The sequence below is a fragment of the Amblyomma americanum genome, chromosome 2 (assembly GCF_052857255.1).
Source record: "Amblyomma americanum isolate KBUSLIRL-KWMA chromosome 2, ASM5285725v1, whole genome shotgun sequence".
In the NCBI taxonomy this organism is placed as follows: Eukaryota; Metazoa; Arthropoda; class Arachnida; order Ixodida; family Ixodidae; genus Amblyomma; species Amblyomma americanum.
In genome coordinates this window covers 66828561-66853203 of record NC_135498.1, presented here as the reverse complement: position 1 = coordinate 66853203, position 24643 = coordinate 66828561, and the positions used below count along the sequence as shown (strand labels likewise).

The following is a 24643-nucleotide window of genomic DNA, read 5'->3' as shown; positions in this document are numbered from 1 at the left end:
TTGAGTGCAGACAGGGAGGAGCTTACATCTACCGAGCTTGCTTGCTTAATGGAGCATTTGTCATGCCCAGTGAAGGCTTTGTCTCGAATTGATAGGCTGTTAGTGCTTTTCTTCTTCGAGGTCCTTTGCCGAGCTGTGCGAAAACATACTACGTGTGTCCTGTTTTTCAGGACAAGCGCATCAGCTGTGCGGATGCACTGTCGCACCCATACCTGGAGGAAGGGCGGCTGCGCTACCACTCGTGCATGTGCCGCTGCTGCCAGAGCACACCGGCAGGACGACACTACGTGGCAGACTTTGAACCCGTCGCACCGCACGCCTTTGACGACTCCTTCGAGTCTGAACTTCTGACGGTGCACCAAGTAAAAGGTGAGTGCTCCAGCTTTGCTGTCGCAGTCTGAGAGCGAGTCCTCCCCATTCCAATTTGTCATGTTATTTGTGTCTGTCAAAGAATTGTGTGCTCTTCAAGATGATCTGATGACTGGCAGTGGTGGATTTATTTGCAGAAAGGCTCCACAAGTTCATTCTGGAGAGGTGTGCCACATCCAACCGGGTCCCACTTTGTATCAACCCTCTTTCCACAGCTTTCAAGAGCTTTGCTAGGTAAGATGCTTTGCTTTTAAAAATACCATTTCAAAAGTGAGTTTCGGCCTGAGCCTGTTTTTAAGGTTGACATTTGCGTGCTTGAAGCAACAATTCATGTCCTATTTCAAGATGCAGCTCGTGCTTTCGAAGCTGTTAGTTAGCTTGTATTTTCACGTTAGGCCAGACCTTGTGATTATCGCAGCACAAATTGTCTGGCCATTAATCTGGTGTGGTTAGTTACTTTTACTGCATTTGTGCTAATTTGACAGGTTATCCCACATTTTACCACTTGTAATGCTATTAAAGAGCATCTCAACATTCACTAGCAGTGCATGTGAGAGGTGAAGGAAGTATATTGAAATTCCTTAGCACTAGTGTTCATGTAGCTGCATTTTTTCCCATCTCATACCTGTCAGAAGAAAGAAAGCTGGATGGTGGAAGAGTTTGATCAGGCACCAGTGGTGGTGCCACTTGGCAGCCACACCTGTTGATAGTGTTGGCTGTCTCATTCATAGTTGGGCTCACTGGTCCAGAACTGGTTAGTTATGTTTTCTGCCATTGGACCATTTAAGAGTAATACCTTTTGGGCATGGTAAGCTGAACTTGAATAGTGAATTAGAAGTAGAGCGAAGCGCGGAAATTGTTGTGCACATTCAAAAAAGTTTGTTGCATACTGTATTCTCTGGAGAAGCCTTTTCAAGGTATTGTTTGTTCAGTGCCTGCTTGGACAGAGACCTCGTAATACCAGTGCAAAAACTTGCTACAGTTACCCTTGTCACCAGCAGCCTGCTGTTAGGAGAAACCAGCTTGAAACTGATGGGAAACCTGCCTTGAGGGTGCTGGGATGTGGGAGAAAGGGTGACTTTGCGAGCAAGGCCTAAGACTACAAGATGTGCAGATGTGTGTCAAAATCAGTGAAGTGAGCAGGGTTTGTGTCTTGCTGCAGTGTGCTGCAGAAAAGCAGTTTGTAGAGCTTATTTTGTGCATGTCCGTATGGTTTCTGCAGAGTCCATAATGCCTAGTTGTCTCCATGAGAGTCTGGACTAGTAAGAGGTAGTGCATGTTTGGATGCAGTCTAGTAGGATGACTCCTTTTATGCTCCTACCAGTGTCTGCACAAAGAAGGAAAGAAAAAAAAGTAGCCACTTTGCATATAAAGTGGATATGACTAGCTGCAATGAGCCGCCTGCTGACAGACTGCTACCGTTTATTGAAAACGGGGCCATGATAAAATTCGTTTGATTACCTCGTAGACTCATGCCATTGTGGAATGACTTCGTCCAGGAGCCTTGCGGCGAGATTGTGCTACATCTCCCAAACAGTCAAGACCGGCCTTTAGAGGGGGCACGCTTCATTATGTGCATGACCCAGATAAGCGTAGATGCAGTCATGCCAATGCTGAGCAAGGTCATGTCGTGCCTGCAGTTCAACGGTGGCGCATCCTTCGGAGCTGCCTCCTTCACCGCACCAGTGGGAGTGACACGGGCGCCCTCCCCTGCACCACCCCTGACCCCTGTTGCCAGCAGCCCAAGGGGCCCAAGGGCTGCTGCCGCCGGCGCCACTTCACCGCATCCACCACTGCAGTCACCACTGTCACCACCCTTCGATGGCGGCACTGCTCCCTCGGGTGCCCCAATGGCGTTGCTAGCACATCGCCCTCTTCAATGCTCTCGACATCCGCACGAGCTGCCTGCTGCTGTTGATGACGGGGAGCAGAGTGTTGGTCACTCAGTGACTCGTGCACACGGGGTCAGTGTTGATGGGGAGGCCTTTCGGCTAGGGGTTGAGATGCGAGGGACTGTCTGGTGGGCGATCAGTTGTAGCAGCTCGTGGCCAGTGCCCGGACAGAAAGAAACTAGGGGCTGCTCCGAGGATGCGATCAGCTCCGAGAAAGGTACAAAACGGGGCTCGCCTTATTATACCATGTGGGAGAGAGCCGCTGTCAGAACTGCAGATAAAGAGACCCCCTCCCCTTTTTTTTCTCTTGCTGGAAGGAGGAGCATTCTGCAAGTCCTCTTTTGCTGTGGGCCTTCTGTCCCGTATCTCTCCATATCGTACCACTTTCCTTTTTCCTTTGCCTTTTTTTTTGTCCAGCACAGGATCGGCGATTTTTCTTATCCTGTTTGCGCTCTTTAATGAGGTCTTTGTTCAGGCTGCTTAGCGTATTGAATGCATTGGGACATTCAAGGTGATGAGGGCATTCTTGGAAGAGCAGCAGTAGACCAACGAGCCCTCTCACTCGGTTGGAAAACATCACACATGCAGGTGGTTAGGGGATGAAATTTTGTGGCTCTACGCGACACCTGGCCCCCTTGTGTCCTGTTTGCCTGCAGAGCCTGTTGGCAGACTTTCTTCCTTGGCGCTTCAGGCCTAATCAAGGACCTCTTAGAGACTAGTAAAGCATGCCGATACTCTCTCTGCACTCTGCTTCCTTGCGCCCTTTTCTTCCAGTGTGACTTCCTTTTTCTTCTGCTGCCCACAGAGAATTGCACACCCTTTTCACACACCCCTGTGTGCGTAAGGCATTCACGGGTCTAGTACGCATGTGTGTGCATGTATGTGCATGTGTGCATGAGTGTTTGCACACCACGTTTGTGTATTTGTGTGATGCAGAACTTGCCACAGGGGTTTAAAGAAACAACAAAAAATATGGTCTGGGAAGAAGAGCTGTTGTAATGTCTTACTGTGATAACCGACTGTCATTTCCCTCCTGTCGTATGTGTGTTCTTCGCACGCTTTCATCCCCCCTTGTGAGGCCCAACTCTATCGAACCGTTTGTGATGACGAGTGCTTGCCGGCTGGACCACTGGCACTGTGTTGTAGATGGTCGAGTTGTTTTCTTTTTTCTTGTTTTATTTTTGGGCTAAGCAGTGCTTGATTGCTTGTGACTGCCGATTCTGCGTGTGTTTAGCCACTGCCTGCACATCAGAAGTTTAATGAATTGCGGTTTATACTGAAGGCTCTCAATCGGGCATGGGCTAGCCTAACTGAGCAATGTTTATCTTTGGTACAGCACAAGGGACGGCAGTTCACACTCTCGTTTGTGTTCAAAGATTGCTCCTGAGCTTAGTTCTTGCTGAAACTGCTGACTGCCAGCCAAGTATTGCGGAAAGCTTGTTGTACTTATCGGTCATTAGGAGCCAAGACAAAGTGGTCACATTCTTGTCCTTTCTGAGATGACTGAGCCCGAACTATGGGCCAGAAGATGTTGGTGGCCTGCACAATAGTCGCAACACTTCACTCTGCTTAGCCGAGGCAGCAGTTCCTTTTTTTTTTTTTTTTTGCTGAGATCAATGGTGTGCTGGACTCGAGGCACAATAGGAAGTGATGTCTTATTGGCTTGAGACATCAGAATGATTAGTTCTTAGCACTACCCCCCATTTCCTTGAAAACCCATGCCTGTGTGTGCTCCCATAAGTTCAAGCACATTCGCTTCGTCAGGTTCTCTCACTCCATCTCCCTCCACCTCTGAGCATTTCGCATGTGAAAAGGGTGGCCTGTGTTCGTGGGAAAAACACATCTCTTCGGACCAAAGCATGTACATACATCATTACCATTCATGCTCACTCATCACTTGTACATTATTTTTTACTCCTCATAGATAGCTAGAAAAAAAAAATACAGAAAGGAGAAAGACAACTGTGTGTGCAAAAAAGGCTGTGCTGAGGTTTCAGGAAGAAAAAAATAAAAATTGGTTGGTGTTTGAACAAGATCAGTGTGTAAAATTTTCTTTGGTCTGTTTTTTTTTAATGGTACATTGAATTTGTGAAGGGGAGAGAGAGACCACGCACTGCTTGGGCCATTTGCCTGCACAAAATGTGCGCACACGTCGCCAAGTGTATGCTTGTCGCCGCATTCTTATGTTAAAAAAGTTTTTAAATTTTGGTCTTTATTTCCAGTTTATCTGAACATCCCATGCTCTTTCTTGCCCCCTCTGTTTTATTAAACTGTTTCACTGTGTTGTTGATTGCACATGGTGCTTCGGGCAGTCACTGTAGCTTGAGTTCGTGGCTTCTCAGGCACTCCACATCGATGCCTGCTTCTCTTCGTTTTTAAGTTTTACCCTCTGGGTGTCCTTGTTGCTTGCCATCATAAGTGTCGCGAAGTATCACTTCACACAATACCCTGCATTATAGGTGTAGGTGCTAATGTTCACATGATTGCAGCAGTTGTCACTGTTAACACCCTCCTGCTCCTTTTGTTGTTGTTGTTCATGTGGTGGCACATAATCCTTTTAGTATGATCTCAATATATTGCACTTTTCTTTGCTTTTATTATTTTTTTTTCATATATAAACATGTCTTCTTTTCTGATGTAGTGACATTATCCCATAGTGTTTTTTTTTCCCTTAGTGTGCACTATATCACCCAGTTCACTAAGTCTAGGTTGTCTCTCGGTGTGCTTGAAGACATGTACATTCATGCCATTATATTTCATGTAGCGTATGTAAGTGTCTCCCTCCCATAGAAACATTTTTGTACACTCGTAAGCCAATTGTATGCAGCATTGTACATAGTGAGGTTGCTAATACAACTACTACTGGCACGGTCGCGTTCTTTATCGTTCACTGCAGGACAGTTCCCCCTTTGGGTTGCCTCTCGTCTCTCCCACCCATCACTTTTTCTCATTCAGTTCTTTAACACCACTTCTCGGCCACTCCGGCGGACTCTTAGAGTGCGACATTCTTCCGCGAAGTCTTGGGCTCTGTAAACCTTACCAAGTTATTTGCAGCACGTACTTTGTCAGCCGGAGTTTGTTTTTCGTTCAGCATTAGACCACTGCAGTGGCTGTGTCTCTGTAGGCTGAGAGAGTGGCTTATTGTCTTTTAATGTGCACTACTCTAACTGTGCACCCCTATTTTTAATATTTTTTTTTACCATAGCATTACTATCTTTCCGTGAACAATCCACTGGAAAAGCCCTTGATCATTCTTAATGTGACCCGTGTACATATACCTGTAAAAGTGGATGGCGTTGAACTAAGGGCTTCTTAAATCACTGTTTTGATACTAGCCTAGTGGAAGTGAAGCAATGCACAAAACACTTTGGTGCGCACACGTTAAACATCTGTAGTGGCAGTGTCCAGTTTGATGTTTGTAGCCATTCATAAGCACTGTTTGTTGTCAGTCAGTGGCTTTTTTTCTTCTGTCTCCTCTGGCACTAACACAACATACAACTTTTTAGCTATTGACGTGCCAAAGAACAAGTGCTTTTCAAGGTATTGTTGTTTATTTCACTAACACTTATGGCAGCGCCAACATTTTGCAGCCAGATCTCTGGACCTCCACATTTTTTTAGTTGTCTTGGCGCAGACAGATGTGTGGGTCAATTTCCTGCCATGTACTATAGGATAACTTATTTGTGTTTTTTGTGTGCCTCGGGGACCTTTTATTAATTTTTCTCCATACCATAGCCTTGACTTCTGAAGCAACTCCTAACATGATGCGAGAAACTAGTCGTAAGGACTGCACGTCTCCCACTGACCTCTGCTTTTTTTTCTTGTCTGTCTCATGTATGCATGCAACCAGGTAGGCTTTCCTGTATAAAGAATTGACAGCAAGATGCTGTTGAGCTTTTGTTCTGCCGTCAGTTTGCCCTGTCAGTATGCTGCTTTTGGGACATCAATTAGTGAGGCTTTACTGTTTTAGTGAGAGCCAAGCTGTAAAAGATAGTTTGCCGAGTAGCATTCCAATGTTGGTGCCAGCATCGGGTTTAGTCTGAATTCTTGGCTGTTGGCAGCGCTGCTGGGTTAGTACCATGTTATGGAAAAGATATCACACCATAGATTGACAAGAGTGCGAAGAATTCTTGACAAACGCAGATTGACTGTCGATTGTAGGGATGGAGCATTATGTAATGAAGCTTGTATTTTATTCTAATGCCAACTCAGTTGTGAGCTCTGCAGGTGCAAAATTGGGTCCAGTAAATGGTGCTGAAACCAGCCTAGCTTTTGTGGCATTTAATAAAAAAAAAGCCTAAGGTGCTAACCAACTGTTTGAGAAAATATCGTCATTGTGCTAGCTTTGTATTTGAAATTAAAACAGTGCACTAACGTAGTATTCAGCTACCTGCCATGTTGGAGAGGAAAGAGAACAACAAAGCTTAAACTTGTATATGCCCCAAATGCGTCCTTGTCTATGCTTCTATTTGCTACTTGATTTGTCGCAAGTGTTCACGAGGTGTGGCCGCAGTTGTTCCTCGAGTCGACATGTTTTGTGTTCAACAGATGTACATTATGAAGTGACGCCCATTTCTACATTTCGCTGCTACGGTGAAACCTTGTTACCGTAAAAACCGGACTATAGGTCGGACCGGAATATAGGTCGACCCCCTAACTAACCAATTCTAAAAATGAAAAAGATCTTTTTCAATGGGAAAAGTACCGAAAGACATCCGTACTTTGAAACAAATGCGACTCGAGAGGTTGCACAAATGTGACAGTATTTAATTTCATTTAAATGCTGCTTGTATGTACACCCGGCAAATTTTTTAACAATATCGCGCACCAATCGGCCCGCGTGTTTGTTCCTGGCACAGGCAAGTACGGCGCCGTAGAGAAAAGCCCTCCTCTTCATGAATCGCCGCAACCAGGATGGCGAGCCTTTGAATTGCGCCCTTGTGAGTCTAGAGGCACGCGCGATCTCTGCCGCTTTCACGCGCGGATGCATTCGGCAGTCACAGGCAGCGATCTTGCTCGCAGCGCAACGTTTCCTTCCTATTCTCGATATACTACGGTCTGCCCACGAAATGATTTCTTCTTCTGGTTGCTGCGAGTTGTAATACGCAGCTTCTGCCTCCGCCAGTACTGAATGTTCTTTTCAGATACTCCAAATTCGCGCTGTGCCGCCAGGTTCCCGTGAGCTTCCTCGTACTCAATCGTGTTTTTCTTGAAGGCGACAGTAAATTTCCGTTAGCTTCCGCTTTGCATCTACTGAAACGCAAAATGGCGGCACTGCTGCTGATGGCGATGGTGATGGAGGCTGTTGACTTCAGCCACCCATTGTTGCAAGACTTCCGTATTTTTTCCGCCAATCACCGGTATATAAGACGGGGGTCGACTTTTCACCATGGTTTTTTGAAGAAAAGTTCGACCTATATTCCGGTTTTTACGGTAATTCGACCCTCTGTTAATTCGGGATGCCAGAACAGTGCCAACACCCCAGTCAGTCGGTGGCACCACACGCTCGTTAATTCGGACACACCTGGGCTCACACCAGTAAATTCGGACGCGATCCCGACCAGAGGTCATGTGGTATGAACAGCAGAGCGTGCATGTCCTGCGTCAAGTCTAACATCGCATCGGAGAGGTGCCCGCACATCTCTGACATGCATGGAATGGCAGGAGTGACTATGTTTAAAGGGCCGTCACCGAAAAATTGTGTGACCGCATAGCTTTGGTTCCGAGCTTTGCCCCAGGCTATGGCCATCTGAGTACATTTTGCACCGTTTCGGACACTTACTGGATCATTGTTCTCATTTTGTTGAAGGCATCTCTCTGTTCTCCGAAACTGCGCGCTTATCGCATCATGTGAGGTAGAGCCTTCCCACATATGACACTGCCACATGTCAGGAAGCTCGACTGTTAGTGTTGCTCCATGAAAGAGCCAGGGGAGCCTTTGACATTTTGGAGCAGTTCTGCGTTGGCATTCTTGACAGTGGGTGCTTGTGAAAGCAAAATCAGAAAAGTACCCAGGCTTTCACCAAATACCGTATTTACATGATTGTAAGTCTACCTATTTTTTTAAATTTGAAAATTCGAATTGGGGGGTCGACTTACAATCAAAACGAAAACATCGCACTATAAGTAAAGGAGAGACAAACGAGATATCGGGCATGCTGCAGCGTGCTTGCATTTTTGCTGCGCGGCTTCGTCGCATCGCTCTTGGTGCTGGCCTTGAGCAGCTGCTATGTCAATGCGCAGAACTGGCATACCCTCCCCGCGCGGCGGCCTATGGCGGCCATTGATGAGCAGCAAACTGGCGCCCCACACGTGGCTGCTGACTGCGGTTCCTGACAAGCGGTGGCGGCGGCCCGATAATGCAATCACATTATACGGGGAGCTCAAGCGTCCAATAAATTTTCTTTTTACTTTCAAATGCGCGCTCGGCACTCAAAGGAGTGTTGATAGTTGATGGAAGGCCGCTGCTCCAATCGAGGCGGCACCCCCATTCGGAACGGCAGCAGTGCCAGGGAGTGTTGGTAGCCGACGGAAGAGCCACCGTCATTCACGCGTAGTTTCTTTCTGGCTCTGACTCATTTGACTACTGCCGGCCGCGTTTCACAAGTTTTTAATGTAGTGCTTAGTCAGTCATCATTTGTGCTCCAGGTCCGGCAAGCGACCGGCGCTCGTTCACGGCTACATTCAAGATGGCTACCATTTTTTTACAACGAAGAAACGAACAGCCGCGCGCCGGGCCGCAAGTTCAATGTTCGATCACAACGGGTGATACAGGCAGATACAGGTGTGGCAGCTGCAGCGAGGAAAATTTTCAGCTGTTCCATGCGATGTCGTGATGTGGCTGTTTGCGAAGTGGGGGATTTCGCTGGACGACGTTAGAACGAGGTGCTGTGGAGCCGCAGCAGCGATCACGACGGCAGCGCTAGTAAGGACGATGGCGCAAGTGTGGACGAGTAGTCCAGTGACTAATACATTAGAGTTTTAGTTTCACGTACGTAGAGGCTTCACATACGTAGAGCTCTTACGGGTGACCAGTGCGCATGCGCAGAACGCAAAGGGTAGTCTCACGTACGTACGTGAGATTCGGATTTTTACGTTGCGGTCTTTGCTTTGCTTGCGTACGTAGCGTTGACAAACATGGCGGCGCCCTGTCCGCTGCTTCACAGCGATAACAGCTTCGTAGCTAATCCCTCGAGGCGATATCGTGTTCTAAACTGTTGTACTCTCCTTCGATTTGCCCATTCTTACCCTCGCATAAGGTTTCAAGCGACAAATAGCTTTTGTTTTTCATACAGAAAGTAGCGCTGGTCGTCATCATAGCAACGGCCTCGCTATGAATGGCTTGGCTTACAGACTTGTCTTGGATGATTTAGGCTGCAACCAGTGTCTGTGTTTCTAGTAGATGGCGCTAGGTGTAACGCGCAGCGTGCGTCGCGTACGCGTAACTATAAGGGTTTCAAACGACCTGCGTGCAGACTATGTAGACTTTTCACGTTTGCGTACGTGAACCCTCTACGTACGTGAAACTAAAACTCTCTATTTTCGTTTTGTAATGCGCCCACGGGCACGCCCGCGCACGGCAGCTGATAGCGGCTGGAGATAAACGGCGGCTGCTGGTTGTTTAAGGCCAAGCTTAAGCAACCTCGGAAGTTTTTTTTTTTTTTTCCGGAAATGTGATTTGGGGGGTCGACTTACCTTCGAGTCTTCTTACAATCGTGTAAATACGGTAAATTTACTATGATGCAAACTGTTCCCGGCAGTTTATGGAGGCAGTTTGTTAATTCGAACCTTCGGATAATTCGGACATTTTCCCCAGTTCCTTGAAACCTGAATTAACAATGCTTTACCGTATCAGGACAGAGATGGAGAAGTGGCGTCACATGTATTATTTTTTAAATTATTATTATTACTATTGGCGGAGTTGTCCCATGCGTTGAGGGTGATCTTAGAAAGCAGCTAGGAACAAATGCAAGAAAAAAAAAACTGTACTAGTACACAGGTTCTGGTTTTTCACTCTTCGCATCATGCACAGTGTGCATATTCCAGCTGATAAAAAGCACAGGAAGCTGTAGACACCTTCCGTACTGCTGACGAAGCACATCAGTGTTCTGCATTGCGTGAAACATGTGGCTAGTCGTGCCATCGTGGTTTTAGTTGCGAGTGTCTGTTGGTGCGGGTACAATGCACTGTTCACGACGAATTTTTGTCTACTGCACTTAAGGAGATGTGTGTGTCTCCTGTGTTTAGGCGAACCTCCACTGCCGAGAGTGTTTAAAGCACGCAGGTTTAGTGGTGCAGTCTTGTCCTGGGGTACGACAATCTTGGCCTTCTTTTTTAGTTACCCCTTAGAGCTTGTGACATTCAAAGGTGTTCATCAATAGCTTTGCTTTAGAATTTCCCATTGGACACCATCTTGCCCTCAGCCCCCCTCCACCCCATTTCAATGGATTAACTTGCATTGAGGCAATAGGCATTTTTTTTTTCTTTTGCATAAAACTCTGTACCTTCTACTCTTCATGCCACAGCTGTACTGCTATTTCAACTGCTATTTTAACCACTGTTCACATATTTCCCATCTGTCGTATTGTAATGTGATGAAAGCAGGTCCACTTTGCTGTTTGCCACACGCTCTCTCTCAAGGTCTGTAAGTGAGCCTGCCACATCGAGTGGCAACGTGATGTTATTATGCTTCACCGTACTGCTCTGTTCAGCAAGCCTTTCTTCCCCTTGTGTAGATAAGAATCTGTGTGACAAAATGTAGTCAGTGGAGACGTGTTTTTCACATTGTACTATTCTAGTGGGCTTGCAGCTGTGAAATGGTGCAAGAAACATTCAAAGTTGAGGCTGTGACAAAGTGTGGTACTATGTAGTAGCAGCGGCATTGTTTACTGTGCATGCTTTTGAACTGGCCCGCCTGCTTGCTCTGTAGTGCTAAACAGGTTGGAGCTGTCTTCATTCCCTACTTGCCTCTGGTTTAACATCTCTTAAATAAGCTTGCCATGCATTTGTCAGTGTAGAAGTCCTCCGGGGTGGAAAGAGGCAAATTATTGCCACGAAAGGGGCAGATATTAAAAATTGATGCTGCTCTTGGCTAGGCATGCTTTGATCCTACATGTAGTTTTCTCATGGGAGAGGTTGGGTGAAGCTGCAGTGGGCATAGAATTAGCCATATGCAGCCGCCAGTTCGTTGCAGGGTTGACTGTCCACTCGACTGGGAACCACACTGCGTTCCAGCTACTATCATGCTGTCGAGTGCAGGTTAAGTTCTTGCATGCATTGCTTGTTGAAGCGTACAGGCCACACTGCCTGCGTGAAGAGTTTTCTCGGGTTTTTTAGGTGGTGGTGAGGGTTTGGAGCAATCTGGGTATCAAGATGGTTGCGGAGAATGACTGACTGTAAAGCTTCTGAGTGCCATTAGTGCTGCTGGAGCTACCTAAATTGCATGCAGTGGCCTGTGCGCTTCCTATAACGACTAGTATATGGTATGATTCTAACGGTGGTGCTCTTGCACTTAGTCAAGGCTTAAGCAAGTCTGTTGCGATGTGTTCACATGAAGTCAAAATAGGACATCAATATTTAACTGGCAGAAAAAGTAAGGATGCTGTATTTGTCAACTAAAGCAACATTTGTTCAATATTCGCCCGAGATCTTTAGTGGAAAAGCATGGCGCTTGCATATACAACCTTCGCACAAGCAGCGTGTGGACTGTTGGGTATTGCTTGTCAACAGCAGAGCCTTTGTATTTCGCCCTGTAGCTTGTGTGTGCGTGCTCTTTGGTGTTTTTTTTTCCCTTGTGGGTGCATTTTTGTACACGACTACTAACTGCTGTTCATCACCACATCCACAACTACTACTACTACAATTACTACTGTTTGCGCACTGCTTAGGTGGAATGCTCTCCAGATGTGTATTAGTCAGCACTTTCTGAATTGGGTGGAGTTTGGTGTTGTGCCTTCCAGGGAAGAAAATTTCCATCTTCCTCACGAGTCTCTTGTAGGTCTTTTTAAAAACATGGTGTGTGCGTGTGTGTGCGTACTTGTCCTGTCGTGATTTTTTTTCTTCTTTTTGTCCTCCGTTGTGAATGTTCTTAAATACAGATTCACAGTGCTCATTGGTGGAAACTATGAATAGAGTTTTGTTTTGGTTTGTTTACGAATTGTCTGCGTCTTTATTCCGAGCTTCACCACGACACCCACTGAACACTGAAATCGTGCCACGAGGCTGCCTGTGGTGTGCATTGGAATGTGAACAAACATCTGGTCGGACAGTGGTGGGGGGGACTCCACAGAATAGCTTGCTGCCAAATTTTCACCTACATTCAAAGGATTACAGCCAAACTTGTGTGTGCTTTTCACTATTGGGAAGGCTGCAAGGGAAAAGAATAGAATTCTATAGCTTGGCAGCAGCTTAGCCAATTTATGCGACTCATTTTGAGGGTTCAAATCTAGTAACTGATGGAAGCTGAATTGTAAACTGCAGAATTTTGCCTTTTGATGTCTCTGCAACTTTTTGGCTCCATAATGAAGGCCGATAAAGCTCTGGAAACAATTCAGGAGAACTGTGTGGGCAACATTGACACTCTGAAGCTTGATCCGGCTTTTAGTACCGTTGATCTCGCGATACAAAGGGATAGCCAGTATCATCATCATCATCACATGCCACAGTTATGAAAGATTCTATTGAAAATAATACTCAACATTGATGTCATTTTGTTTGCTTTCAACATTGCACTTTGGTCAGCTTGAAAGTTACTCAAAATAATTTTTAAATTATTCTTTGAAGCTGCACATAATGTAATGCAACGAAAATCTGTGGCTCCATATGTTCTACCATAGTAGGCACTCTTAGGTAACACGACATTGTTTTGGTGCACGAGCAATAAGAAATGCAACTAATCTTTCATCCTTCCCATGGAAACTGTACGGCAGCTAACTACAGTGGTGGCTTCGCCGCAGTGGCAAGAAGCTGCCTACTTCAGCCCTTTCCATTGGTGGACTGACTAAAGCTGCTCTCACTAATATGAATACTGATGTCTCAAGGGAATTATTGACATATGTAGCTACTCTAGACCGGTAGACTAACCATCAAGACCACTACCACAGTTCTCTTCTGTGCAAACACACTAACTACTGTGTTGCTGAGGGAGTCTCAAATGAAGTCCCAAGAAGATTTACCTCGAAACATGGGTGGCGTTGCATCGGACTACGGATGAATGGAAAATGTTTCCTGCCGGTGGGCCTTTATTACGTTACTGAGCACGTTGCGAGCGACGCTGGTATCTTTTTTTTTTTTTTTAACAGTACTGGTTGCGTTTCATGCAGTCTAATTTCCTAGCTCTGCAGCCTTTTCACAAGATTCAAGGGAATAAAATTATTTGAAAAATGATTATATATACTGAAGTTTCACACGAGTAGCCATAAAATGCTGAAAAAAGTCCATGCAAATACAGCAAGAAACTATTTTTGCAGCTCTTGTCTGGCAAAGAATTGACTTCACCATGTGCGTGTGCTGAAAAACTTGCGGGACATTGCTGCATTTTGTTAACGCATATTTATCCAAGTGCAGTTCTGTAAAAATGGAAATCGCAGGCTGAAGTTTGTAATCCACTAATGGGGGACGTGGCTATTTGCAAAAATTCTGCCAGTTTCTTGATGTATTTGCATGGGCTTTTCTGAGCATATTAGAAATTTTGCGGCTACTCGTGCAAAATTTCAGTTTGGTTTATGTGGGTTTAAAGTCCCAAAAATTTCAGTGTATTAAGATTTTTCGAATATATTTTATTCCACTGAATCTTGTGAAAAGGCTGCAGAGCTAAGAAATTGGCAGAAGTGTGGTTCAAGTTTCATTGCGTTTGTACTAGTGTACTACAGGTAAGGACATTTAGATTTTTTTTTCACGGCACAAATTGTGGTGTCCGTTGACACATCTGGAGTAGAAAATTTGGAATTAATTTGAAAAGGAAAATGTTTTGACTGACTCTGGTCCTGGGGTCAAACAGAAAGTGAGTCAAAATAGAAAAGTCGAAATCTGCTCCAGAAGGTATCTACGCAGATAACCACAATGGAGAAAAACTCCATTTTTTAGTGTTCCCCCGAAATTCAAGGCCGCCACGGTTCACTAAATGATTTATTTTAGAATACTTCACTGTAAATTTCAGCAATGAAACTTTGGGCTTGCATAACAAAAGGCATGCAAGCAGATGGAAATTTTTGCTAATTTTTTGGCATTTCAAACCTGCATCCTCCCTAAATTGTGGTCAAAATGGGTTAACGGGAACCACCACCTCACCAGTAGTTCATGCAATGCAACTTAATTTGTAGCAACACTATCATTCCACGAAGTAATGACATTTTGAAGTGAAAATCTGACACTGGCTGAAGGTCTTGCGAAACATTTAGGTACAGATTTCCGTGCACTTCAAAAACGAACCCAGGTAGCCTAAATTCTGAGCTCTTCATTAGCGTTGCTTTTCTGTACAGAGTGTAGCAGTTAACAAGGATCGACTGTAGGTGCAGGAGCAAACAGTCTGCACACATCAAATGGGTTCTTTATTTGGCTGCAATGTCTTGGCTGATGAGCACCTACACACACGTCCAATGATAGTTGCTTGAATAACAGGGTCAGCTGGCGCTTACTTCTTCACAAACTCCTCCCCCTTCTGGATGTTCTTCTTCAGCTCGGGCAGTGCAATCTTCACAAGCTCAGATTCATACGGTGACAGCTTGCCCAGGCCAAGGTTCTTTGCCACGCCATTTTTCTGGAACAAGTAATGATAGATGAGCAGTCTGTGTACGCTACTTGAATCATTCTGAAATCTTGCAACAAAAGAAGGGCTGCATTGCTGACATTATGCGCAGCTATAAAAATGTTACACATTTAGTAAGCAGAACTGACATGTAAGAACACTCAATGGCCATGGCTAGTATTAACACTTCTAGCATGTAGTTCCAAGGGCCAGACTACTGAAGCCAGTCTGTGCTTATTAGCCTCAATCTAATGCACCATACATGGAAAGGCCATTACAGTTGAACATTGACAGAACCAGCACTGATATAAATGAATTATTGGTAACACCGAAAGCTGCCTAAATATTTTTAACACATGAAATTTTTACTGTATATATATCGAATGCAGTTGGCCATAAAACATATCAAAACCCCGAGCACCAAGCAGTGTCCGGCACACTTCGCTGTACTGTACAAGTGTATGGTGGTGGTGTGGAAAGCGTTCACATGCCATGGTTCGTGCATACATACATCTAGCAAAACAGAGCCATGGAAGATGCAGTGGCATGGCAACTAGACAGGCTACAATGTAGCCAGACGGTTGGCACTATGGGCAAGGCAGCACGTGTTCATGCCTCTCGAACCTGTCCACAGGGTTGCAGAAGAAGCAATGTGGGCTAGAGAGCCTACATGTTCCACCGCCGCCTGGCCCACTAGTGTGGATGGTTGCAGCCTTGCAGTAATCGTATTGCGCTCACGCCGGCTGTCATGGAGGTGGTAAAAATGGGCGACAGCTTTTGCTCTGGCTTACGATTTTCCATGTTCACTACAATGAGGTTCGACTGCAAATGGTGCAACTGCAGCTGCTCAGGTTCATCCAGCATTTTAGTGGTACCTGCATTTTCTCCCAGTGTTTGCACCATCCATTTGTTCACCTCGCTCGTTCATTCGCTTGTGCACACCCACTTTCTTTTTGATGTTCGTGGCAACTTCCTTTTGCTTGCTGTTGCCTGTGTAGCCTCTCATCAGCTTTCTAGTCTTTTTTTCCTCCATAAAGTGTTCATGTTTTTGCTGTACAGGCGCCTGGAGATTTCAGCTGCCCACATCTTCACTTTTCAGCATTCATGCACCTAGTGCTCATTTGTAGTCATTCGTCTATGCTGCTCAATGCTTGCACGTGAGGCCCTGCATGTGTGGAGCCATTTGCCTCTTCAAGACATGCAGGGGTATTGCAAAACTTTGACAGATGCTTGTGTAGTCACAAAGCTTGTTTTTCATATCTAGGAGACTCACACCGCTGGGCCGATTCAAGTGGTTGAAGTGTGCATTGAACTAATATACGTTATGAACAGAAAAGCCATTACTCCACAAGCTCTTTCTATGCTTTGAACACAGTGCACAAATGCTGGAACAAGGCAAAATAAAAGATGTTCATGCATGCACTGCGAAGCACTGCACAGTGCTGCACTTTGTTCATGCTATACAGCTTCTTATCATGAAAGTATTTGCTAAGACCAAAGTGAATCCTAGCTGCCAGAAATGGCCTCCTACCTGTGTGTTTGCTTTAGTATTCTTGTGCCCAGCTAACGGTGAACCCAAGTTAGGGAAGAGTGCAAGGCTGAGAAAGCATACTTACGCCGAGGAGAAGAGGGGTCGAGAAGTATGTGGCTTCAGTCTCCGAAGACTTGATAAACGCACATTCCACTACACCTTCCTTTCCTTGAATGGCAGAAATAAGCTGAGGACACGGAAAAAAAAGATGCAACGCGTGCTGAGATTCATCGCAATTTCCTATACACAAACCATTCCACACGCACTCGATGCAAGAAAGTGTCTACATTGCACACAAGCATACAGGAAAATTATTTGCAGAAAGACAAAGTACAGTAAAGAGAAAAGACTCCAAGTAAGCACACTTACTGAGAAAACGAATCTGGCTCCAGCGAATGCCATGGACAGTGTAGCTGAACCCTGTAACAAACAGAAAAAAAAAGATCAGAATATTCTTTTACAAATCCATTCCAAGGATCTTTGATACCGATAGTTGTCAGGGGCTCCAAAAGCCTTGCATAATTGCCTGACACTCCTTGTGCTCTCACTGGTGCTAGTAGATTGTCATCTTTGCACACTATGGGGCCCAGACATACTAGTACTAGTGTGTTCTAAGCAACAATAAAACCTTTTAATGGAAGTGATAACAGATACATTAAATGAATGAGTGGGAAACAAAATACGAAAAGGAGTAGAACCACTGTATCACCATGCCACAAGAAGCATTCGCACCATACTTGAGCCCTGTGGTCACACAACCTGCAACCTGAAACAGAACCTGCACTCCTTACTGCCTACCGTCCCTTGCATTGGCATATGACATCTATGCTGAAGACAAAATGGGAACTCCATTGAAGACAGCATGAGAGGAATGAAGGACTGCCTCTAGCTCTCCAGAACAGAAAACTACAACAAAGACCAAAACAAGCTTTCAGTTCACACAAAAGCAACATTTCTTGTTTCAGCGCTGTTTTATCTATCACAAGCGGTCACATTATACGTGTATGAATGTCTTCTACTGTATGAGGTAGCATAAAAAGTACCACTGAAAGCGTTGGAGAGACTTTAGAGTTGTCTATATGTGAACCCTTTAGAACAGACGTCTGAGGCATATTCTGACGCAATTCCTATTTGCGACGCCACCTTTTCAGTGTGTGGTTTGATCGTCACATTACTTGCCTTGCAAACTGTTAACAAAAAAACGGGTCCAGGGGAGCGCAACATGCAGACTCGCAGCATCAACAACCCAGTAATAGTGAGTCATGGCTATGCCTATGCTGCATCTGTCTGTGACGACAATATTTTCACTGCTACTACAAACACTTGCATGTGCCCATACGAGTTCTTCAAACGCCACTTTCAAAACCAAAACCGAAACTTTGCGTGCTCATGTACCAGTGAAAAGATGCGACAACAGAAGAGGAGAGGACAGGAATGCTGTCTCGTCTCCTCTGTGCTGTAGCCAGTACAAGTGCCCACCAACTTGCTCAACTTTTCACACTAGAGCTCATCTGAAGCACTGAACACTTGCCCACCCCTGCACAAAGCAAAAAGTGAGGATGAAAGCAGGGGTGGATTTTATCTGTCGCTTTTGGAGGGGGAGTTGGTGCGGGTGGCCCTATTTTAACCATGCAGCATTTCTTTGACTTTTCCCATTGAAACAATGGCATTCGGCATGGTTTTCCGATGTGAAATTGCTTGCTAAGGTTGGTCAAGGTGATCACTTATGTAGTCAAGAGTTTGACGAAATGTCGTCTGGTCAGGTAGAGGCATAATAAAAACATAGGGTCACTGACCAAGTCAAAATTTTTAAAGAAACGTATTGACGTTTCGGAAGCCCTACGGCTTCCTTGTTCACAATTGTGAACAAGGAAGCCGTAGGGCTTCCGAAACGTCAATACGTTTTTTTTTAAATTTTGACTTGGTCAGTGACCCTATGTTTTTATTAGGTGATCACTTAGAATGAGAAGCAAGCAAAAATGCATGGAAGAAAAAATGTGGCGGTAAAGCCAGAGCCACTACTCACAGCACCAGCCTTGGCCTGGACCACCTCGGTGCCGGCCTCCTGGATGCGCTTGGTGAGCGCCTCCAGCTCAGGCTGAGGGAAGCTCACCGAGGGTGTGGCTTGGGACAGCAGTGGCACGATGGTGACACCAGAGTGGCCACCCACCACCGGGACACTCACGCTGGCTGGGTCAAGGCCCTGGAGGATACAAAGCAAGAAGAGGATGAACTCACCTTTACTTTGCAAAAGGCCAGTGACACAAAGGTTTCAACACCTAGCACCACTATCATTGTTCAGTGAAACTCTGAGCACCACAATGAAAAGATATCCATTATTTACGTTCTATGCATAACAGCTTGCCACCGAGCGCAAAATGCACTGTTTTTTTCTTCTTTGCCCAGATGCTAAGCCAGACCGAAAAAGTACTGGATCAGGGGTCTCAAACTCAACAGCCATGCAGGCCGCATTGATGAACTTCTGTGTCCCACAGGCTGACAATTAAACGGGAGCAGAGGGTAAGTGGAAACGGGGAAGGATCACGTATCCTTCATGCCACCTCTGTCACTTTCCTGCCACCACGGAAGTGGTTAAGGTCAAATGATGACTCACAGCACGGGATAACGCGAAGATAGGGGACCACAATCCCTCAATTTTCACACCAAGTATGTTGTGGGAATACACCTGTCGTATTGTCTGATAGCAGTCACGTTTCGTCAACAGACAATTACCAGAAGTACGCTACCAGAATGATTGGGGGGAGAGCATGCACGCTGCCCCTGCAGTCTCTCTCACCCTGCTCAGGACAATGCCATGGAGGCCTTCCCCCTTCCCTGTCATCTTAAAAACGGAAGAACTCCCTCTCCGCCACTCAAGACAAGCCTGCTTCCCCTATAGCCACCCAGTCTTTTGGCACAGAGAACGGCATGTGCAAGCGTCTAACATCTGCCAATGGGACTGTTGCGCCCACCAATTCTTCTGGCCATTATGAGCAACACAATGCACCTGACCAGTGAGTGCACAGGTACTTTCAATTGTTAGGGCTGGTATGGAGTTGCTAAAAAGGAGACTATCTCGTCAAGCCCATTGAGTGCTGCTTACAACAAAAACCTTCTATAATGTTAAACCTTTGACTTGCAAGAAACGATGAGCGGCTGGCCAGTATTTAATTGGAAACAGCAGTAATGGTGTCCAATACGAGTAAAAAAGACGCCATGACGTTACTGGTAAGGCAGTTTCAGGGCAACGGCTGAAGTCATTAGGGCCAGTGTGTGAGATCCTTGCACTAGATGAAAGCTGAAAAACACAAAATTGGAATAATATGCACCAGGACACATTATGGACCAAATCATCTTGAAGTCCATAGTCATTAGCACCTAAAAAATTATATTTATTTTGACATACCTGAGCTAAAACAGCTGTTAAAATAGTGGCCCGGAATGCCGATATACACAACTCTACTACAGTATCAGCTTATATGACTACAAGACAAAATTCAGAACGCATGGTGCTTCAAGGCTGCAGGGGCTGCTTACCTTTGCCTGCGCCACAAAAGCATTGGCGCGAACGATGTCCAAGGTTGTGACACCAAAGATGCGGTTGGGGTCGTAGACGCCACGCTTCTTGAATACTTCAGATGCGATGGGCACAGTTGAGTTGACTGGGTTTGAGATAATGCAGACCATGGCCTTGGGGCACTGCTGGGCGCAGGCATCGGTCAAGTCCCGCACAATGGAGGCATTCGTGTTGAAGAGGTCATCACGAGTCATGCCGGGCTTACGGGGTACTCCTGCTGGGATCACCACAATCTCCATACCTTTGAGGGCCTCCTAGAAAGCACAAGGAAACAATTGTAAACAGCAGCCGATTGCCTTGTTAGCCGCTGCTTTACACAACTGCTAATATTAGGGCTCTTGCATCTCGCAGCAGTACTCGGTATGAGGCTCCCAAAGTCTTCCAGAGAGAACTTGGTTCTTGTCCAAGGACATATATGAGGCTTGCATGCCAGAAGCTTCCAGTCTACAAGGTCATTTGTGAAAGTAGCAATGTAATTTTTCAGCTGTTAGTTTCAAACATATGATGTGCAAGCACTCAAGTGCTATAGCAGTGGACAGCAGTACGTGTGTCACAGGTGCAAACAATTCATAACAACACAACTTACAGGAGTATGTGGCATTGCATACTATCGTCACATTCTAACGTGTACTGCACTGAATGCAGGTATGCACATGGTATGCACATTGCGCACCTAACACACACTGCTCTTATGTGCTGGTTGGTTCCTCAAGGACCTGTTAGAATGATTATGTTGAGCCAGCTCAGCCTCATGTTCAAAATGAATGACTTAGTCATTTTGCATTACTCATACCTGGCAGGCTAAACACAGAAGTCTGATGCTGCAGCACACGTAGTTGCCGAGATTTGGGTGCTGCTTTTTGACTGAGCTTTGGGTGCCACTGCTTTTTAACATCCTTCCGTATCAACCTCGGTGAATCCGTAATGCCACACTGCATGAACAGCTGGCATTACCACAAGAATGAACTATGAGAGAGAGGCAAGCATTGTTATTTTCCTGTTGTCAACAGCTATGCAATGACGTCCAGTACTCACGGCAAGCTGGTCGTTTCCCGTGAAGCCCTTGACCTGGGCTCGCGTGTTGATGTGGCTCAGGTCGGCAGCAACACCAGGTGTGTGTGCAATGTCGTACAGTGACAGGTATGTGATGCCGGGGTGCTGCTTGAGGAGCAGGGACAGGGGCTGCCCGATGCCACCGCTGGCACCCAGAACAGCCACCTTGACATTGTTCTGCAAGGGGGCAGCAGGGGTCGCCGAGGTACAGACCACAGATTTGGCCAGCTGGCATAACATCCTGGCTACACATGTGAAAACAAGGACTGGCTGGATGCACATTTCGGTGCACAGGCCTGAGACTTCAATTCTCCTAAAAAGCACTGCTGTAATTCAAACGTCAGCCCCTCCATAGGGAGGGTGACATTGTGATAAAAGCCCCGCACTGCTACATCAGCGCTAACACATCTGCGAGAAAGGCACAAAAAATGTATCAACCAAGAATTGAAACAGAGGTACCAAAGCCCCACAATGTCAATAAAAGCGGCCTTTATTTGTTCCGTATTCAGTTACCGTTTTCGTACCTAGCTTATGAGAACAATTCTCTTGAGTGCATTTACACAACGTCATGAACAAAACAGCCAAGATTTGGCGTCTGCCTTTTCACGAGTGCACAAGGAGGCCTTAGAACGGAGCGGGCTACGTTTTCTGTGCTCCCGCGGAGAAAGGTACCAAAACTTCTTGGCGAGGGCGACCAATTTTTGCAAGGGACAGGGTAAGCCCTATCCTTCCCATGTATTCTAGGACATGTGTTGGTACACTTCTCTCAACAACCAATAAACACAGCGGCTACCTGTTTACATCATTTTTATCGTTGCTTTACCCTCTTTCAACTGGACTAAAACCATGTCATGCAATTAAAACATCAATTTTTTTACTCTTTTCTCACGAGAATGAGATTTAAGGCCACCTTTGGCGGTGAGTGTTTGGCTTCAGGTTAGGCTTCTAGAATTTTGGTTCTTGCTATGTTGCTGCCGTTGAATGTTATGAGAGCATCTACTGTTAACACTCCTAGTTCCTCTGGTACAGAAGAGGCATTTTTTGGAGCTTTCTCCCAGATGATGCGAATGAAGGACCAAGATTGAGCCTAAGAACTCCGAGATTGTTTCTAAATGTTTTTACTCCAAATGAACTAAAAAAATTAGTTTCGTTCATGGAATGGTGTTTCAAATTGCTGGTAAGACATTGCCTCAACAAAAAAGGTGGCCTGGTCGTCCGCTTCCTCCTTTTCAAAGCTATTAAGAGGGAAATATAAAACGCAGGAAGAAGATGCAGTAAAGAATTATTGAAAATTTTTGGATTTTTTAAATGGGAAGTTAAATGTTAAGTTACACCGGAGATATACAAAGGCGGTCAAACAACGAAGGTTTAAGAGGGCGTCAGAACACCAAACTCATCACAAGCATCTATTACATATGTGGAAGCGGAAACGTGAAACATTTGCCGGTAACGTTTGGGGTGGGCGTGGCCGAGTATTGAGATTTTTGCTGATCTGTTATACTTCTGTCGCACATGCTACTGCTTCGAAAACTTCAAGGTGCGACCACCTGAGCCGACAGACCGATTTAGAGAGCCGAAACGAGAGTGACCTTTCAGGTCGGTGGCACCAGCCGGCGCCGCCTGTGTCCACGGTCACTTTTAAACAGCGGTGGGGAAAAACTTGGACGGGGACATCATAATGGGTAAAAGATCATAGGTTGGCTTTGCAGAGGCCGTCGAAGCGAGCATGAAACGGGTCGTATCGGCAACTAGCTCCCAGCCCACCAAGGTCACTCGGGAATGCGAGCCCGGTGTCGGCACTTACCGTTGACGTGACGGAGAAGTTCCTCTGCACCGAGACGCAGACGGTATTGAGGAGATTCCTTGGCACTCGGGAGAACATTGTGATGCTTCAGAGGACTAGTCGATCACGACAGTTGTAGCTCGCAGATCGTGTTCCGCAGCTACCCACCGGCGTCACAACCTGAGGTGAGACGAGACAGCACGCAAAGGCTTGTCCGATATTTCTCACTTCACCTTTAGCACCTTTCGCCTTTACCTACTGTAAATAGTGGCGCTGCATGACGGCTCAGTAAAACTTATGTAAACTGTTTTCAACAACATGTTGTTTGGCTACAAATCTGGCGTTTAAAAGCTCAACTGGCAATTAAATTTATTGTTTATTTTTGTTTCTGCGCTTTAAGATTGCAAATTATTGTGTCGTCTGTTCTCGCCGCTGTTTTCGAGCGCATGCAACGCGCAAAAAATGCCATCCGACACGTTACAACTTGTGTTGCTTCTGCCTTAATTCCCTGCTTCTTGCAGAAAGTCACCGGTTGGCTTTGATTCATGCGACCAAAAATAATTTATTTATCCTATCTGAAATTCGTTAATTTAACTTCCCTCAATGCACATGTGGTCAGCATATCTGCTCCCGGCTGCAAAAAAACCTCGTGTTCATCAGATTAGCGCTCTCATGTACAATAGATATGAGCGCAGGAAATATTTAGAGTAATTTCCATGGATACTTATATTCGCGCACGATATATTTAAACTAAAAAAGAACATTACTTACACGCATTCCGCTTGGCCGCGGTGTGTAATCTGTCGGTTAACGGGACCCAGAGATGATTTGATGGTCACTCTAATGAAACTGATCTGAAGAAGTGGCCTTTGCGAATATTCATGTCAAATTTTAAACCTCTGCATAGACCCTACAATTTACAAATAATTTAAAAACAATTCCTGCTCGCAACCTATCAGGGCGACGTGTCGCCCCACTGACGTTAAGCGGGTAATCTGGGCGAGCTTTCTCATTGGGCATGCGCAAGTGACGTGTGCGGGACGTGGTGAGCTAACGCCCTCTAGGTGAGACGGGGCGCAATCCTGACTTTTTTTCTGTCGCGTCGTGGAAGAGTTGAGGAAGGAGAGGAGCAGCACCATTTTTAATCGCCGATATCTTCGAAGGCGATGAAGCTACTAAATTTGCGATACAGTGATGGAATACCTATCGTTGGTGCGCTTTCCTAACCTCAATGGATATCGTTTCATGGTCCCTTTAAACATTTAATATCTGCCAAGGATTCCTGCGCAATTCATCTTTATTATCTGCACAGCTGACTGAATCTATACACGTGAATGCATGCAACAGCAGTAGTCCTTGAGATTTATACTGAAGCAGTAAAACTTATGCGTACATCAGCTGGTCAACAAGAATGTTAACCAAGGCTGACCAGCACATGGACTTGCCTTGCCATGAATTCAACCAGATGAATGCTGAAGTCTGGGAGTTTTTTTTTATTCCTTGAATGCCCTGTACACTCATGAACAAATGTGGAACAGGCTAATTAAATATCACACTTCGTGGTTTTATGGACGTGAGAAAGACACTGTTAAGGTAATCAAACTGAAAGAAAATCATTGAGGGAATGAAAATAACGGCAGAGATAAGTAAATATTTTCAAACGATATTTAATCCAGCAAGCATACAAACTGCG

At 45.6% G+C, this 24643-nt stretch overlaps 2 protein-coding genes across 2 annotated transcripts in view; one reads left to right on the top strand and one right to left on the bottom strand.

Annotated features, from left to right (window-relative positions):
• Positions 1-12413, top strand: part of nmo (serine/threonine-protein kinase nemo) — an 87583-nt gene extending 75170 nt beyond the window's left edge. The window contains exons 8-10 of the mRNA XM_077654529.1: positions 171-369; positions 507-603; positions 2010-12413. Of these exons, the coding sequence (XP_077510655.1) occupies positions 171-369; positions 507-603; positions 2010-2064 (351 nt within the window). The 3' untranslated portion in view covers positions 2065-12413. The remainder of the gene's footprint in view (positions 1-170; positions 370-506; positions 604-2009) is intronic.
• A 2375-nt stretch (positions 12414-14788) lies between these two features.
• Mdh2 (malate dehydrogenase 2) lies at positions 14789-23186 on the bottom strand. Its single transcript, XM_077654528.1, has 7 exons — positions 22972-23186; positions 21150-21344; positions 20075-20368; positions 18564-18740; positions 16907-16957; positions 16623-16724; positions 14789-15018 (listed from the first exon to the last, which is right to left on the bottom strand). The coding sequence occupies exons 1-7, from the start codon at positions 23047-23049 to the stop codon at positions 14893-14895; spliced, it is 1023 nt and encodes a 340-aa protein (XP_077510654.1). The 5' UTR covers positions 23050-23186; the 3' UTR covers positions 14789-14892.
• Between the last annotated feature and the right edge of the window lie 1457 nt (positions 23187-24643).